The 19793-nt window shown below is 28.1% G+C and overlaps 1 protein-coding gene across 2 annotated transcripts in view; it reads left to right on the top strand.

Moving 5' to 3' along the window:
* The first annotated feature begins 2683 nt into the window (after positions 1–2683).
* Positions 2684–19793, top strand: part of LOC110283198 (carboxypeptidase N subunit 2) — a 24955-nt gene continuing 7845 nt past the window's right edge. The window contains exons 1-3 of one of the 2 annotated variants that reach the window (XM_043045238.2): positions 2685–3479; positions 14260–14408; positions 17027–18062. In XM_043045238.2, the coding sequence (XP_042901172.1) occupies positions 2797–3479; positions 14260–14408; positions 17027–17175 (981 nt within the window). In that variant the 5' untranslated portion in view covers positions 2685–2796 and the 3' untranslated portion in view covers positions 17176–18062. Of the gene's footprint in view, positions 3480–14259; positions 14409–17026; positions 18063–19793 lie in introns of those variants that run through there. The other variant, XM_021148008.3, reaches the window with a different exon arrangement.

Genomic DNA, 19793 nt, shown 5'->3' with positions numbered 1-19793 from the left:
GGTTTTCACTTGATGAAGACCTTAGCAACCCAATTTTAATGTCGTATATTTCAAACAAATTCGCCGGTGTTAGTGTTAATTGCAAAATTTAAGCCTGTAAATTTGTTTATTGCATAGAGAGGTACGATAAAATGAAAGCATCGCAATAGATTTATTAACATTGTTAACGTTGTGTACTTTCTGTGGGCATCTGAAACACTACAACTTTTCGTTTTTGTTCGTTTTTGGAATGAAAATAAATTACTTTTTATAAATTAAACATACTTTTGAAATAGATGAAGACGACTTTATTGTTTGCAAACAATATATTCTCCACGATGAGTTTTAGTTTGAATTAATAATTTTTAAATCGAATGAAAAATTATTTAGAAATTTGTTCTATCTAAAAATTGCATTTAATTTAAATTTTTTTGTTTATATATAAAGACACTTATATAAATGTTTAACAACGTAATATATTTAAAAAAATCCGAATGCACTCTAAAAATACCGACATGCACGAAAAAGTACTCAAATAAATTTAATAACATATTTCTAATATATTTCTGTATTCCCTCATCTATATACTTCAATATCGCCATAATGCATCGCCATTATTGTGCAAAATATGACTTAAAATTATTTTTCCCTTGCAAAACAAAAATTTCGTGTGACGCACTTAGGTCTTAAATTTTGCAAAAATTTAGATGTTAGAATTGAATTGAAAATTGAATTTAATTGCTCAAGATCTGAACTCAAATCAATTAATTAATCTATTTCAATTCTGAATACAAACCAAGCTTAAGATAAATCACATTAGTCATTATAGCATTCGCAAATCATAATCATAAATACACTTTACAAAATTATATAGCTAGAAACTGACGCAAAAAAAAGTCAGAAAGAATAAATAGAAAAAACTTCCGAGTCAGGATTATTTGTAAGGGTGGATCATGCGTGTACTTGAAGAAGATAAATTTTGAGTTTAATGTTTAAATTTAGGCACAAGCGAAAGAAATTTTGTTATTGAACATATAATCTTTCTAAAATCATGAATATTCTTGAAATAATAAGGGGAAGCATTTTCAAAGAATAATCGGCTGCCACTCCTAGGATTTGCAGAGTGTTCCATAATGATTACTCTTAATGTATATTTTTGATTCATTATCAAAAATAAAAAAGTGTTCAAATTAGGAGGCGCACATGAACATTTAAGTAAAGAAGAAATTAAATCATCAAAGAAATCTGTCGAATCATTGGTGAGGAAAGCGAGAAGAGAAACATAAAAAAGAAAAAAGAAGAAGAGAAAACAGATTAATTGAAACTTAGAGGTGCTTCTTAATATATTTTCATACAACTCTGCTTCCTCCAACAACCAAACTGGTTTTATTTTTGAAGTCTCGCCTTTTTCAGTAATGATTCATAATATTTCGCAAACGCTGTTTTTTCTTCGTTTAAATAGCTCTAACAAAGTTCGTTGTAAAAAAATTAGTTTTTATCAAATGCATAATTAGTATTTTTTATTTTTATGAAATAAAATTATCATTGCTGTATTTAGACTTATTGTCAACTAACATTACGTACATATTTATTAGTATTTATTCATATGCTTTATTCGTATTTATTTTTATGTTCTTTTTAGAAAACTGTTTTAGATAATATTTTTCTACTTTTAAGAACATATTTGGTTCTGAACTTGTTATCTTGAAAACTCGTTATTTTGAAATTGTTTTAGCTTCTCTTCAACGTTCAGATATCAAGACTATAGGGGAGAGTGGGGTCAATTGTAACAGGGTACGATTGTAACAGAGCAAAAATTTCGAGTGTCGGGTTCTAGATTTGGTTCCTAGGTGGCGCACANAGAATATACTGTCAAGTATACTCTCGATTGCATACTTTCTCTACTGGTGACTACCATTACTTTTGACCAGATTTCTCTTATTATACTTTAAGACGAGTATGTATTATTCTTCTTGACAGGAATTCTAAAACAATATATCTTAAGGGTGCTCATTGCGGAAAACCTCTCATTCACAAACGTATTAGTACTGTTATTATGTTGGATATAAGTATCTTAGGGAATTTTAGTGGATTTCTTGTTTTCGAAGAGTTTTACGAATTCTAAAATCACTTAACAATCAAAAACTGACTACTGCTTCCCATTTATGCCTGCGTGGTACATTATCAAAGTAGGAGCTGAGCAAACTACATGTATTCTTATAACTTGACGCGTTTTTATTAGATGCTAACTCTCCACAAGTTTATTAAATATACTTTTGCGTGAATTGCATTCAAGATACAGGTAACGAAAAAAAATATTACTTTTTCCTTATACAATAAGTTGAATGAATTTCCATCTCAGCTTATAGTTTAGCTACAAATGTTTAAATCTTCATATGAATAAAACCTTTTTTTCTTAATGCTTTAGAAGCTTTAAAATCCGTGCTTCAGCAATTATATTTACGAACTGTTAAGTTCCAAATCTAAAATTAGCAACAGCTATCAAACAAGCGAAAGAGGAAACATTTTCTTTCGCAACAACATTTCTTGTTTTGGAATAAATGTCTAAATTTCTTTAGGTAAAAAAAAAGTTATCATCCCATCGAATGTGATGTAAAAACAAAATATTCCAGCTAAAGGATCACGTAACTGTATCAAACTCAAAGGTCGATTTCACGGTTATACAAAACAGACTCAACTGCCTCTGATCCTCGCAGTTGTTCTTTCCAGCGATAACAATCCAAGTGAGAAGACGTGCCGTTTTCTCGACCTCCAATAATTCGCAAATGTATTAATTAATTGAAATAGAAACAAAAAATGGCAATAGATCTTCTTAAAGCTTATTCTACTGTAAAAACTCTCTCAATGAACAAATTTCTAATAATTTGCATTCTTTGGACTTGCGCTGCAATCACGGAAGGATCTTGCCCAGCTTGGGATAAAGATTCACCCTGTGTTTGTGGCGAAACTAAAACTGGCATCGAAGTGCGATGTTCTGGTGTCTCAGGCAGCTACCGAGTCATGGCAGCTTTGGCAGAGCTGCAAACGGATGTCCCGTGGGAGCTTCAACTTAGCTCACTCACCATCAACGAGCTACCACCAACGGTGTCCAGTGTAACTTCACTTCGGCTCAACCAGTGTAACGTAAGACGTTTGATGAAGTCTGGATCAACAGAATGGCCCAATTTGAGTGAAATTGTCTTCGAATCGGTTAGATTTCAAGAGAGCTTATGGCCGCAGTTAAGAGGAGCTCGTGTCTTGAAATTCATAAAAATTAGTGACGTCATACTTTCGAATTTGGGTCGTGATTTTAGAGATAGTCTTCCAGCCGGCATAGAATACGTTGAATTAAGAAAAACGAGTACGTCTAAAATTGAATCAGGTTGCATGAGCCACTTGAGCAATCTGAGGTATGTGTTTATCACTGATATGCCACTAACTCATTTTCCAAGAAATGCCTTGCCGAATGAAATGAATCAACTGCACACATTCGTACTCGGGTAAGTTTATTTATTTTACAGTGTTCATATTTTCGTAAAATTACTTTTTACTTATGGGCAATTGATTTCGCCTTAGTAAAGTGATGTAGTCTTAAAACTTGCATTAATTCTAAAATTTATTAATTTTTTAAAATTAATTATTGTACAACAATATTTTTTGGACCATAGAAAAAAAAATAATGCATCACGTAAAAAAATTTTTTTTCCTTAATCACCATGAAAATCCAACAATTTCATATGGTTAGGGAGCTTTTAAATTTCTTTTTCGAAAAACGTTTTTACCACTTACATAGTTACTAGCCACCTTTAGCGACCAGCTTGGTCACCTTTAAGTACAACATATAAACTATAATGGCAACCATCCGAGTGCACAGCATAACTCAGTTAAATATTTTAATTCTTCAACCCTTCTTCCAATCCTAACACCTTACTCAGTCTAAAAAAATATATTAACAAATTTTTTTTACCGTCTAGCTGTATCCCAAGGTTGTTGCCCGCACCAAGTACTTTGATTTCAAATTTTTAACACTTTTCAATAATGTCCACGATATTGCTACTGTACTCTATGTATTGAATTTTTGTATTAATTTAAGATCTGTCCAGCATTAAATCACACAAACCACCATAAATACAACTTCTAGACATTTCAGCATAGTAGGCAGACGAAGCATTAAAATGATTTCCATTCTATATTCTGCCGTGAGATAAAATAAAAGACTCATTCCAATGCTCCATTGCATGCTGTATTACTTCCTCACTTACCTTTCGAGCCAGATCTTGAATATCATGCTATTGCTAAAAAAAATCCAAGCTCTGTCCAAATCATCACTAATTAGCATGACAGTATGTGGCAGCACAGCACCGTTTATAATTAAAATTTCTACAGCCATTTCAGAAAAGATAAAAAAATAAATATAATTATTTCGTAACTAACTTTGTTCCATAAAAATACAAAATAATCTGAATAAATACTTAACGTATAAGAGGTATAATTTTATTAGCGTATAATTTTTAAACACTATTTAAATTATCAAAGACAACGTAGCAAAATGAATAATACCTATAGTGTTGTTAATAGATAAATATATGTATATAGTAGGGAGAGAGATAATTGGACAATTCTAATAGGCAAAGATCATATGTATGAGCCCGCTTCCAGACCAATAAAGCAGTTCACCGCCATGATCTCCTAACATCTGTAACAACAGCGTTTTGTTCAATGAAGATTTCAAAACTTTTTTGACCTTACATGCCAAACGCCTTCATCATTCATACAAACTTCAGATGATAAATAAACTAGAAAAATAACTACCAAGAAGTTTACACTGTATTATGAACTTCATTACTAAACTTCCAGCTATGAAACTTACTGGACTTCTAGTAAGTTCTCTAATTCCCTCAATTCCTACAAACCTGTTTTATAACTGCTTTACTTCAACTTAATACTGCTCTCTCACAGTCTTAAAACTTTCAATAACACAGTAAACGCCAAGTTTAGATTTCCATTCTAGTTCTGAAAACTTATCTGAATTCAAGAATAAACAAATTAGAATCTTGGTAATGTAAATAATGCATTTACTAAGTCAATGAAAATAGGTTCTTCTAAAAATTTTAAGGTAACTATCATCATTTTAAATTAAGCTGTACATCACTTTTTCACTTTTAGAGATACGAAGGTTAAAAAAATATTTCTGAAATACGGCAACCTTTTATTGCAAAAATGAGTTACGACAAGATCATAATAATACTTTTCAAACCACTAAAAAGCACCAGGTATTTTTAAGGGGAGATTAGATATTTTTTGTTTTAAAAAATTTTTCGGGTAAAGAATACTTTGATGGTAAGTTTTCACCCCCTAATTTTAGTCATTTGAAAAAAGCAGTAAATACGGAAAAACTCCATACTTTGCACAAAATGTAATGATTAAATAAACATTAAAGAATTTTTTTTTTTAAGAAAAAAATTACTTGAGAGGATAGATAAAAGATACTATGCATGTCTTTCCAATGTTTACGTAAACTTGTTAACTATTTGTCCTTAATAAGTGTAGGGATTCCATGTTTTAACTAAAAAGATCGCATCCTCCCATGCTTTGCGATTCTGAAATAATTATGATAAAAAAATTCATTGCATTTTATTTTTTCTTCAGTTTTTCCCCCTAACAAATAATTTTTTAATATTTTCAACAATGGTGCAAATGAATTATTTTAATACCGACTATTCGGAACTCTTTCGCGGACTGCCAGTGTTCTGTAAATAACCAATAAGGAAACCCATTTATTTACAATCTGTTGACAAAAAATGTTGAGTTCAAAGTGGAATAATGAATTGAACTAAATAATGAAATAAAGCTATTCTACCCTAAACGTGTTTCTTGGAACCCTAGTATTCCGTAGTTTTCGAGAGTTCGGTCGCTTTTGGGACATTTAATTAGAATTATAATCTATCAGTAATAAATTAATTGTTTAATATTCGATTATATAACAAAAAGGAAGGCAAAAAATTAAAAAAGAATTCTTATAAGAATAAAGTAAAGGATATGAATTTATGAAAAAATTATGTGTGCATTTCCCATCGAACTTTTTAATTCACAATAAAATAATTAAATTCAACAATGGAGAATTATACGTCCTCAATAACCATTGTCAACGCTTATAACAAGTCAACGTTTATAAACGTCCTTTATTTTTATTTTAACGAAAGTTATTTAAATAATTTTATTCATTATGCTCTTAAAACAAATTTCGAACCAGACTAGCTGCTCCCCCAGATCTGTAGGATCAACTGTCTGTTATTAATCACAATTTTAAGTCTGTTATTAAGAGAATTTTTAATTTTTTTTTTTCATTAAATGCTTTCAAAATAATTAGTAGACTTATTCTTTTTAATAATTGAAAAATAAAGATGAAAATAACTTACTAATATTTAAAAGGAAATTTTTAAGAAAATTTTTTTGGGCCCATTCAAATAAACAACTCACAGCTGAGAATCAAAAACAATATTGAACTTAACCAGGAACAAAAAGCATTGTTCAATCCATTGGCTTTCATTCAGATCCAGCCATGCCATTGGCTGGGATATACAAAAAAAAAATGAAGGAAAATCTGGGTCTGAGAAAAATCTTAAATTAAAACCAGTGAACTTAAAACCCAGAGGTTATATGACGAAAAAAAAATTAAACCAAAGATCTAACCATGACGAAAATTAACAAATGCAAGTCCAAAGCTAAGAACAGAAAGGTTTGAAACATTGTTTTGCAAACCAAAGCTCACTGTGGGCTGAAGCGTCATGAAAGAAGAAAATTTTTGTTCATTTGCTTACAGTGCCTGATGAACTTTTTTGATAATGATGGGATTCAGCTAAAATAAGGTCAATCCATTAGATTTCCCCAGAAAAATCGGAAGAACAAAAAAATCGGAAGCCGCTGTTCTAGAGGATTCGTGTAAATTTTTCAATACGCTAAAAAAATAAATAAAAACAATAATTATTATTATAATAACCATTTCCGAAGCTAAATCAATGAATCCATGGCATATTTGAGATATGCTCCTCAATTTTTGTATTATAATAACTTTAAAATAATGGTATCTCATTGCTCCAGTAGGTATCATAAAAGCTCCATTCATTAAGCTCATTGCGAGACACGCATTTTAAAATTTAAAGTTCGTAACACGATATTCTTTTTATCTATAATCAGATAGATAAAAAAAAAGCAGATTACAATATTGTTTTTATCTTGACCGACATTTAAGAGTCAAAAAAACAATTTTATAAGTGTTAAGAATTTTGTATCAGGTTTTGACTAATCTTATAACCACCGTCTGACAATGTTTTTAAAATCTTTGGTAAATCTGCCTTGCAGACAAAATGAGGCGAAGAAAATTATACATATTTTATAGTTTGAGAAGAAAATTTGTTTTGTCCTGCGATTTTTTTTTAATAACTAAAAATTATAAGATTTAATTTATGTTCAAACTTAATCCCTTAAAGATATTTATTCCTTAAAGTCATGCGCATTTTATAGGCTTAAAATCCTCAAGCGTTTTAAATTTTATAATAAAATTCGTTAACTCAGTTACTGCCTATTTTATTTTCTCACCATTAATAACACACGTACTTGGAAAGCTTGAAATTGTTAATTGTGCAATCTTTTTATTTGAGATAACTACATATAATTATAAATGAGTTTTTTATTATATTAATTAATAATTTTTTTAAATAAATATGTTGCAGCAAAAACATCACGTTAAGGTTTAAATATTAAAATAATTAAACTCAAGATTTTGGTCTGCTATCTCAAAATAATAAAATAAAAAATTGACTTACAGCTTTTTGAAATGTATGCACAATAAATTCACATTTTTACCAACACAATTAGCATTAAAACATTCAAATTAGTCACGTGCAATGTTTTGCCCTTTTAACTTAATATTTTGCTTGTTTTAAAGTCGAAATGTTTTTGGAGCTCACGTAAACTATTCTGAGAAGAAGATTTAAGATATGAGATTGTCAAACAAAAATATATGAATATTAAAGGCTTCGGAGAATCTAATGATAAGCCACATTTTTAAATTGCTTAAGGGGAGTCAGTAAGCCATATACCGAAAACTGATCTTTTTCGATGTACCTTTTCTCAGCATCTAAAGAAGATATTGCTTCAGTTTTCTTATCACTGAATATTTACATATACATGTTTATACTGTGATAACTGTTAATACATGTCTTTGGCAGAAATTCTTTAAAAAAAATTATGAACTGAGAACTTTTAATTGTTTAAAGAGTTTCACCATTTTTGAGGAAAAATCTTTTATAACTCAAAAAGTATTCCTATTAACGCTAAAACATTATCACAACATACAACTGCTATAATTTCAAATATCTCCAAAAAACTTCCAATCAATATCATCAGTAGTTTCTTAGAAAAGTTTCATCGAAGAAGGTCAGTTTTAGCATTAATGATGATTAGCACTATCGACTCCCCTTAAGAGAACTTTTTCGAAGAAGATTGTTAAAGAGAACGATAACAGAGTTAAATATCACGAATTTTGTGCAGACAATAAGATGTTCTCGTTTACAATGTAATTATTTGGGGAAATTTCGGAAACTTGTAAACTATCTAAATGGAAACAATACTAAAGAACGGTTTGATCAAGAAACGTCCTATTTTGAATAAATGTGAGTTATCGCTATGTTGTTGTTAAATTTCATGTATTAATTTAATAAATAATTACATGAAGCTCCTTAAAAACTTTACAATGTGGTAAAAATATAATTAAGTTAAATCCAACAGCAAAAAAGCAACGTTAGTGTTCAATGAATATAAAAAAAATAATTCAACATACGATTACAATCAGTATTATCAAATAATAACTTTAATAATGGTTTTAAAAAAATTCAAAATCGAATCGGTGAAAGAAAATCGCATTTTATGCGTGTAGTTAGCATTTTCATATGAAAATTAGTTACATGAATTATTTTCCAACCAGAATTTAATGTTCCTTGTTTTAAAATAAATAAAAAAATTTGGTGCTTGCACAAACACGAAAAGGAGATGAGAATGTCAAGAATAATTAGAAAATAATATAAATTACTAAAAAAAAGGGAACTAAAAAACCACATTGATGCAGTTCGAAAGTATGAAGGTTATTCCGTTTCATAAATATTTAAAAAAAAATTTTAAAGATTTTTTACCCCTTTCACGATTACTAGTTAAAATAAGCAAATAGCAACTATCTTTATTCTTATACACTTGGTTAATACAATTTTTATAAAAGTGCTAGATCAATCAAATGTTAATACAATTGAATTTGATTCTTTTTCAAACTGAACTTGTATTTTAAAAATCGTAATAATCAATGTTATCTATTAGGAATTTATTACGTTAAAGCATTGCGCATTTTTGACGTAAGCATTGCTCATACTATCTTATCAACAAAAATAAATATATCAGATATCGCCTACCTCCACGTTTATATGATAACCAGTTTTAATTGTTAACAAATTTGACCCAAAACTTATTTTTATTTTAAGAAAATAATGTAATTTTTCTTAAATTGTTGAAAAATTTTATTAATATTATTTTAAAAATGAACTTTATGAATTATTTATGCGCATACCATCAAGCAGCAATGATTAACGAAAATGTTTACTTTAGCTGATCAAAAGATATCCTTCTTTAATTATTTAATCATATCTTTTATTCACAACCAAAGAGTACATTTCCCATTACTAATTCATCATGTTTTTCCGTAATATCTGATTTTCTCTCTCACACACACAATCAGATGAAATATTGTATGATATTTTAAAAGCCTGCACTTTTTTTGTGCAAATTTGGTGATATTCTGAAAGCTCCTTCAAACACTTGTCAAATTTAGATTCTTCATCATTTGAAACAGTTTTCGTTATCCTTTTATGTTCAATTATTTTACGACTTTTTTCTGAAAAATTATTTTATCTTAACTTTTAATTTTATATATTATTCGTGATCAGAGATAGCCGTCAACATTACGCAGAATTTGCGAACTTATTTTCGAAATAAAATTATCAGATTAAATCAATAACTTTTAGGAAAGTTTTTACTTTCTATTTACATGCGTTTTTAATTTTTATTTTATTTAATTTATTTATTACAAAATACATAATAAGGAGACGCAATGACTCAGGGGATAGAGAGTTCGCCCTCCGATGAGGGGAACCGGGTTTGAATCCCAGCGATGGCTGGTCGATACGAATTGCGCATCCGGCTTGCACCGACCTCAGTGCTGACGTAAAATATCCTAAGAGGTAGAATGATCATGGGTTAAAATCTCCTTGCGATCAAGCTAACCATGGGAGGTTTTCGTAGTCTTCCTCTTCATGTAACACGAATGCTGTTTAGCTCCATCAAGAATCCTCCACGGAGGCAAACTTCTCCCAATACTTGATACAGGAGTTCCCTTTTCTTCTCGATAGGGTTCAAAAATACAGGACTACTCAGTTGAACATTAGCAGTCGTCAACCCAAAAATTGAGTTGGTTGTTCAAAGACGGTTATAAAATAAAATAAAATACTTAATAACAGTGGTTTAACGCCTCATATCAACAAAAACGTTACCTATCTCTGTTGAGGAAGGTATCAAGAAAAAGCACAAAACTTGAAAATTTGAAGAAAAAGAATCCAAAAAATGCTGAAAAGATCAAGAAAAAAAAAGCTAATAATAAGATTTTCTTTAGAGAGTTCTGCTTACTAAAAACAAAGTTCATTTAAAAATTTCAGTTCATAATTATCATTTCACATCAATAAATAAATGTTTGATATTTCTTTAAACGCAACTGTTGTTTGTAACATTTAAAAATTTAATTATTGCTGTATAGGTTTTAATAATTTAATTATTGCTGTATAGGTTATTCCACCTAAAGTCGGAAGGTTTGACCTCAGTAAGATGTTAATATTAGCGTTAAAAGCTTCTATATGTGTAGATAGTTAAATTGCTAGTCTTCTGATATTTCGACAATTTATTTTGAAGCAAATTTTCACCTTGCATTTTAGCCCTTTATGTTTAAAATGCAAACCTAATGCTAATCCTTATGCAAACCTAAATAAGCGATCACCGGCCAAGTTATCTTCCTCCTTGAAAAGAAATGAACATCTGCTCTTTTTAGAAATTCTATTAAACATTTCAAAAGGATGTGCCTTTTGTTGACCCCCTTATTTCCCTTCTTTACAGCTTACAGTTGAAACAAACATTCAGTGTACTTAATGACTTTAAAAGCTATTGCACATTATTAAACTCAAGTCTTTTTTATTGTTATTCTAACACTAAATATGTACCTCTGCTTATAACGATAAGTGCTGTATAATGACAATCTCATCGGCTGTTGTAAATTGTCGTTATACAGGACCTTTACTGTGGTAATGAATTCTGAATATAACATCACAAAAAACAAAGAACTGGTCGTATTACAAAATGTGCACATTTTTTTATTTAAGAAAATTGATATAACTTAGGACTTTTAACTAACCACATTTAACTTAATATCCAATTATTGATACAAGAAAGAATTAAATAATATTGCTAAACGCTGTTGTTCCCAAACATAATTATTTGTAACAAAAATCTTTTAATAAACTTAGTTTACTAGAACAAGATAATTTTAGGATGAAAAAAACAGCATTTTTTAACACAATAAGTTTTTTAAATTGTTATTGACTAATATTTTGGAAGCTGAGTGCAAAATTATCTTCCCTAACGTTGACTAAGGTTATTTTAATTAATATTTTCAATAACGTAAGATTATATTTTAATTCTTTTTTATAACTGAAAAAAATCGACTGCAAAATAAGAAATAAAATGGATAATTAATAAATTAAAACAAAAAATAAAATTATAAAACACTTACGTAAAATCTTTCACATTCGACATTTATGTAATATATTCATTTACTATTTCTAGGATTTAAAATAAAACTATTTATTAACATTTTAAATAAAAAAATGTTCTAAACAGTTTTCATTCTTCATCAGACATTTTTTAAAGCATAAATGCAGACAAAATTAATGTTGCCAGATCAAAGATCTCATTTCTTTAAAAAAAAAATATTTTGCTTAAATTTTTCAAAAGTATTAATTTTAATATTATTCATTAATCAATCATAAAGGTACATGCATATGAAGTATTATAGTTCGTGGCATCAATTAATTTTCAAATGCGTCATCACTAAAACTTGTTTAAAATAGGAGCCTTAGTTTAAAATAAAATCGTTTGCATATTTTGAGCATTTTTGATTCCATGATCTTTCTTTCCCTGAAGATATTTCAAGCCAGATCTCTAATAATGTAAAAAAATAATAATAATAATGATGATGACTTGCATTAAAATAACATAACACAAAGAAATTATTACGAATTACGAAAAATAAATATGGATTACAACAGCGTTAGTCTTTTAATTTTTGTAAACAAAATTTAGAAGATTCAGATTTTTAAATAATTATTAAAAATTATTTCTCACATTGAATTATCTTTGGTTAAACAAACTTTAGAATTCTGCGCTAAATTTTTTTAATTCGTTTAAGAAAGTCTGGAGATAGGGTAAAATACATAGTAGCTTAACTGTTGAGTCACAAATCCATGGGAGATAAAAAGTTTTATATTATGTTATGCTTTAAGGAGGCAAATTTTTACCCTATGAAATATTTTCAACCATGCTCTTTACTTTTAGCCTAATTTTGTTTTATATAAGAAAGTATACTTTATATATGAAAGTATACTTAACGGCAAAAATAATAGAAAATGTTTCGGTAAAAAGTTTCTGTCAGGATATTTCAGTCTCATTGTAGATAATTTAATTTACTTAATTTTAGAAAAATTAAAACTAAGACGCGGATCTCAAGGTTTTTATATATATATATAACTGTTATTGAACAGCCGACCCAGTTTTTATGGGTTTACGACTACTCCGTAGTTTTGAACGCAATCCAGAAGACAAGGGATTGATTTTTGGGAGAAATTTGCCTTCGTGGAGGACTTTTTGATGGAGCTAACCCGCATTTGCTTTACATGGATAGGAAGATCACGAGAACCTCCCACGGTTAGCCTGACGGCAAAGGGACTCTAACCCTTGATCCATCTACCACTGAGGATATTTCACGTCAGCACTGTGGTCGGTGCAAGCCGGATGCGGAATTCGTATCGACTGGGATTCAAACCCGGTTCGCCTCATTGAAAGGCGAACGCTTTATCCCCTGAGTCATCGCAGCTCTGTCTCAAGGGTTTGAAAATTTCGTGTGAAAGAATGAATTTGTGACAGTAATGGATTTACTGCTAACACAAACACTGGAACTAAAATATATTATTAATAGCCCAAAGATTAAGTTATAGGTTTGAATAGATCATAAATGAATTTCTGATCTTTATATATAATGCAGGTTTTCTAAAATTCAATAAAATGCCATTAAGGGTTTCCTGCAAACAGAAAATAGAATTAGCTTCCTTCATGTTGACTGACAGAGAATTATATGTCCGTAATTTCCTTTTATTTTTATCAGTGGCTAATTAATATTTGTGAATAATTTTTGTTTTATTTTATTCAGTGAAACAGGCTTGATTGATCTTATTTAAATTTTTTTTTTTTTTTTAATTTTCAAGGTTGCAAATATTTTCATGAATAAAATTTTGAAAAACGTTTAAGTTTAAAGTTTTTTTAAATATATTTACAACATTAAAATCTTAATTTTGTTAACTCAGTTCAATATAACACATTTCACTGAATAAAATGAAACAAAAATATTAATTACTTACAAAATAAATAAGTAAATTCTGTACTTATAATTTTCTGTAGGTGGTGGAGGTAAAATATTCTTTCTCTTAAGGAAGGGAAACCTTAATGACAATTTATTGAATTTTAGATAATACCTAGAGAAATTTTCTACATCATTTACAACTTTGTAGAATAATTTTTGTGGGGTTATTCAAATATGTGGTTCGTATGATTTTGAAAAATTAAGTAATTTCCAAAAACCGCATGTTTTGGGTTTATTCAATTACTCTCAATTGGTATGCTTAGTGAATGATTGACTTAAATTATTGGGGGTCTGCGACCAATACTTTTAAAACACAGGAATTCGTAATTTTTATAAACAGTTACCTAAATAAACCATGTTAAATTCACTATCAAGGGTAATGTTTATGACTGACTCTTCTCTTTTTTTTTCTCAATAAATCAAGAGTAAAAATTTAATCTCAATTCCTTTATTGATAATATTAACCTATGTTTAATAATATTTTCTTTTTCTCATAGAAATACGCAAATTGAAAACTTGGAACCAAATTTTTTTGGCGGCATGCCGAAGTTACAAGTATTAATGTTAAACGGGAACCAATTTTCTACATTAGATGAATCCTTGTTTACACCTTTACAAAGTCATCTGAATCATCTGTTGGCAGAAAGTATGTATCTTTTATTTTAAAAAAATATATATATTTATATAAAATAAATATATATAAAAACGCTGAAATTCTATTAAAAAAATATTCCACACACTTAATTCATAGAAATAAATTCCTGTAAACTGCACAAAAATATTAATTTTCATCAAATACGCTTTTTTTCATTTTAATTTGATTCTTTGAAATTTTTCGAACTTATGAAAACTGTTAAAATTAATAAAGATGAGATATTTGGGTTTAAAAACTGTATCTTGAAAAGCAGAAAATAAAGAGATAATTTTGAATCATGTATATTCATTATTGTTATCATGCAAATAAAATAACATCATTTATAGTGATTTTTTTGAATTCGACTTTAAATGAAAATATCTTCCTAAGTCATTGGATTAAAAAATTGTGTTATAAGAATAATCAAGAGTTTCAAATGCTATAAAATCATTATTAATAATAAATAGTATAATAGAATGTTATTTACTGTGGATCCTGATTTGATGCTTAATTGAAAATATCATTAACATTTTGTTTGACATACAAAAACTAATCAAGCATTTTTAATCAGTTTTTTATTACATGCAAATGATATTTTCTTATAATTTATATTACTTTAGAAATCAGTGATCATGTAGGGTGAGATTTATATTTTGTAATTTGTTAAAATACATCTTTTATGTATTTCAACATAACAATGTATATGTATTTTAATATAACTTATCTGAAGCTTCATACATTTTGCAGAATAATGATGTACTACTAAATCACAAAACATAAATCAAAATATTATACATAGACATTAAAGAATATTATATTGCATTGGAAAATTAATTTATTTTTGTCTCGTATTATGATTTGTTTATGTATGACAATCACTTAAAACTAAAGCTTTAAGAACATTCCTTTTACAGGGTGCGTAGCAAAATTATTCCCCAAAAAAATAAGCACCTTTTAAGAACTTTTCAAGCACTCAAAAAATATTTTTAAGCACTTTAAAAAAATATCATAATTAGATATGGTTGGAAAGTTTTTTACAATTGACGTTTTTATCTTGTTTTAACCATCATGTCAAAAAAGAAAAAAACTTTTGGTATTGTTTTTTACGATTGTCAAAAATTATTAAATTTTGAATCATGTAAAATGAATGGCATTTTCATATACTACGGACTGACAATACGCCGAAACAGATTGGGGTTGAATTCATTGTGAAAACATTGAATAGGAACAATGTGATCTGTGTCTTTTTGCATAATTCGAAGTGAAAATGAACATGGTAAAGGAAAAATTTCATTTTGAAAAAGAGGAAAATTAAGCACTTTTTAAAAACACCCAATGAAAAAACCACCTTTAAGGGCTTTTAAAAAATGAAAATAAGTACCTTTAAGCACTTTTTAAAAATGCTGCGCACTCTGTTTTATTGTGAAATTAAAATGAGTTTCCAAACTTAAAAGCTATGACTGTTAAATAATTTTTTTTTAAAACTCAGTATGAGAAAAATGACATTTTTTTTTATAAATTAATGATTCAATAAATTAGGCTTTTTCAGAATTTGATGAACTGATAACTGATTTCATGAACAGATAACTGGTTTTTCTCCATTCCTGTTCTAAATAGTTAACTATGCAAGGAAATACTTGCCAGAATAGTGAGAGAGTTAAAGGGCTAATTCATAAATAGATAGAGGTTGGGCAGCTCTAAAGAAAAGGGTGCATCGACCACAGGTCTATTGTACCCAAACCATAAATCATGATTAACTAGAAAGCTTTACGGCTGAAATGAAATTCAGCAAACAACTATCAAGAACATCTTGCAGTTCTCAGGCCTAAATACAGTGTTGCCCTAAATGCTCAAATCTTTGAGCAGAATAGACCTCATAATCATAAAGTATATATCGTAAAGTTTCTTCTTCAAGATGACAACCTCTACAAAAAAGGTTAGAGGGCTAATTCATACAACCCAATAAAATCTAAAGCGAAAAAACCTCCTGACAAATTAATAGATATAGGAATGCTACTTAATCCCTTCCTTCTCGCTCCGTGAAAATGACAGGAGACTTTGCCCTCTATTTCTCGCTCCCATGATATTGACGGGCTGGAGTTTTCAGTACTAACATGCCAATAAGAATAAAACTAATTCACTTCTTTTGGCCAGAAAACATTTTATTTCTCATTTCACACATCAGATGGGAGAACCAGGATATTTTTAAGGTTTTTAGGAAGGAAACTCGGTATGTCCAGATTGTGATGTTGAAATTTATCACACAAGAAAAAATTACTAATCTTTATTTATATTATACATAAGTTAATAAAATTCTTTTTTAATGTTTAAAACACATATTTTTAAAATTTTCCTTGCTTTCTGGAATACCAATATTAAGTTATAGCACATGTTGGGTTTTCCCAAAAATTTAATTTTTTAAAATTTCAAGCTAAAATCAAATTAAAAATGAATATATATATATATATATAGTGTTCATATACATATTTTTATATAATTTTCTGACCTTTTTCTTGAAAATTAACCAATTAGTAAAGGGTTAACTCTTCCGATCCACTGTTAAAAAAATAAATTTATCTTTTCACACTGTGTCTAGCTTATTTTCTAATGGGTTTTATTTAAATTTCTAGGAAATCCTCTCCAATGTGAATGCAGTTTGCTGTGGCTCAAGACATTCCAGAAAAAACGTTCCATAAATGTTTTTGCAACATGTTATGATGAACATACAGAACAAATCAAAGAAATTTTGGATTTACAAGATGAAATTTACTGTTCATAAACTTAGAACATGCACATAGATTTTTGAAGAATTCATCATTTGAAACAATATCAGACCAGGATATTAAGAATAGCTGCATTTAAGTTATGTTTTAACTGTTAAGTTGTGTATTACTGTTCATAAACTTAGAACATGCACAAAGATTTTTGAAGAATTCATCATTTAAAACAATATTAGACCAGGATATTAAGAATAGCTGCATTTAAGTTAGGTTTTAACTGTTAAGTTGTGTATTACTGTTCATAAACTTAGAACATGCACAAAGATTTTTGAAGAATTCATCATTTAAAACAATATTAGACCAGGATATTAAGAATAGCTGCATTTAAGTTAGGTTTTAACTGTTAAGTTGTGTATTACTGTTCATAAACTTAGAACATGCACATAGATTTTTGAAGAATTCATCATTTGAAACAATATTAGGCCAGGATATTAAGAATAGCTGCATTTAAGTTATGTTTTAACTGTTAAGTTGTGTATTACTGTTCATAAACTTAGAACATGCACATAGATTTTTGAAGAATTCATCATTTGAAACAATATTAGGCCAGGATAATTAGAATAGCTGCATTCAAGTTATGTTTTAACACCCTGTAAAAATGTAAATAAATTGGTTGGACAAATTTGCAGCCAATTTTATTTAAGTTAATATAATTACAATATAATAGAAGGTAGATTTTAAAAGATACAGGCTGAACAGTGATGTGAGAAATAATGAAAGACAAAGAAATGCCAGTGAAACACCTTTTAGTGGTGGATAATAAATTGGATGAATAACTTGCAGTCAATTTTATTTAAACTAACATAATTACAAATTATATAAGACAATTCAAAAGATGCAAATAAAATAATATGAGATATGAAATTAATTCTTAAAAAAAAACAAACTATTTAACTGGCATAATGAGATATAATTCATGGAAGACAGTACAAAGTTTAGTAATAAATAGTGCCACAAATATAAGATTCATACAATTGCATTTCAATACTTATAATAAAATTCATAAATTAGAATTATTTACATCCATTTAAAACAGAAAAATACAGCATCAGTTAGATGAGTTCATTTTATAAGTTCATCTTTTTTAATTGGAAGAATATTTCCAAATAAAACATGCTGGATAACTGGAAATTTTCCTAGTACCTACAAAAATAATAAATAAATTAAGTTTAAAAAAAAGCATTAGAATATTATTTATTTGGATGTATAAACAGTTCAGTAAATTCATAAATAAAATATAAAAAAAAAGCACATAATACACAAAATATTAATATTCTATTATATAAATATCTAAAAGTTTGTTTTAATAATACCACTACCTTTGTTTTGACACTATCAATATTTTTTTTATATTAAAAGGCATTCATCTGGCAAATAAAATTTTTCTTATTAGTATCAATAATCTCTAAAACTTCATATTCAACAAAATTTTAGCTAAATTTATAGTGTATTTTATCCCCGTTTATTATTATTCCCTAAATTTATAGTGTATTTTAACCATTATTTTATCTATTTTCAAATGCAAAATATACATGTAAGTTTCAAAAAGAAAAAAAAATACTTTATTTAAATTCTGGTTTTAGTTTTTATTCAATGTTTGAAACAGACAGTCTTAAATATAACCCTGCATATAAGCAGTTCAATTAGTAAACAATAAAGACATTAATTCATAAGTAACAGTAACTAAAAAAAGTAATTAATTATAAGTAACTTGAAAACAAGCTAGTAATTACAAAAAAAAGGGATTTTTGGGCAATAATGAAACTAATTCATTTATAACTGTAATATTTTATCATTAAAAAATTTACAATTACTTTAAATTTCATTTATAATAAACAAAAGTATTGTTACCCTGGTAGTTTTTTAAAAAATAGAAACTTTTAGTGAAGTCAAATTTTTTAAGACTGAATAAATAATTAAATTATTCAATTATATAAAAAAAAAATTTTTTTTAAAAACTTATAAGACTAAAAAAAAAACTTATAAGACTAAAAAACTTATATAACTTATAAGACTAAAAAAACTTAAATAAAGTAAAGTCAAGCACTCTTGCAAGAACCAATTGTCAGCCAGGGTCAAGAAAAATAAAGCAACATTTTAGAGATCAAAATAAGTATGTAGCAGTATATGTAGCAACATCACTAGCCACAATGAAGTATGTAACCCAGATCGTTCACAATGATCCTTATCCACTGAACCATACTTCAGAGATATCAATAAAAAGAAAAAGGATTTTATAGATAACTATTTCAAATCTGAATCTTTTAATCGTGTTCATTATTTTGTTATTCCAAATTAGAACCTATTGAAAGAACTTAACTATTCAAACTTTTTTCGTTATCGCTAAAAACTTTATTAGCTGTTTATATTTATAATTATATTAATTTTATAGCTGTTTATATTCATTATTTTAATACTCGGGTCATGCTCCTTTAAAAAAAAAACCCACAGTTAATGTTCAAATTGACATACCTCTTTTTTGTACATTTTTATCAGACCAGAATTGACTTTGTCCCATGTTGGAACTCCACTTATATTCCATAGCTGGTTAGAATGCTCTGAAAATGGCCCTGTTTTTACCTGCATGAATAAAAGATATTTATTTAAAATATAAAAA

The sequence above is a fragment of the Parasteatoda tepidariorum genome, chromosome 5, assembly GCF_043381705.1.
Source record: "Parasteatoda tepidariorum isolate YZ-2023 chromosome 5, CAS_Ptep_4.0, whole genome shotgun sequence".
Lineage (NCBI taxonomy): Eukaryota > Metazoa > Arthropoda > Arachnida > Araneae > Theridiidae > Parasteatoda > Parasteatoda tepidariorum.
The sequence above is the reverse complement of the archived record's forward strand: the minus strand, read 5'-3'. Positions and strand labels throughout refer to the sequence as shown.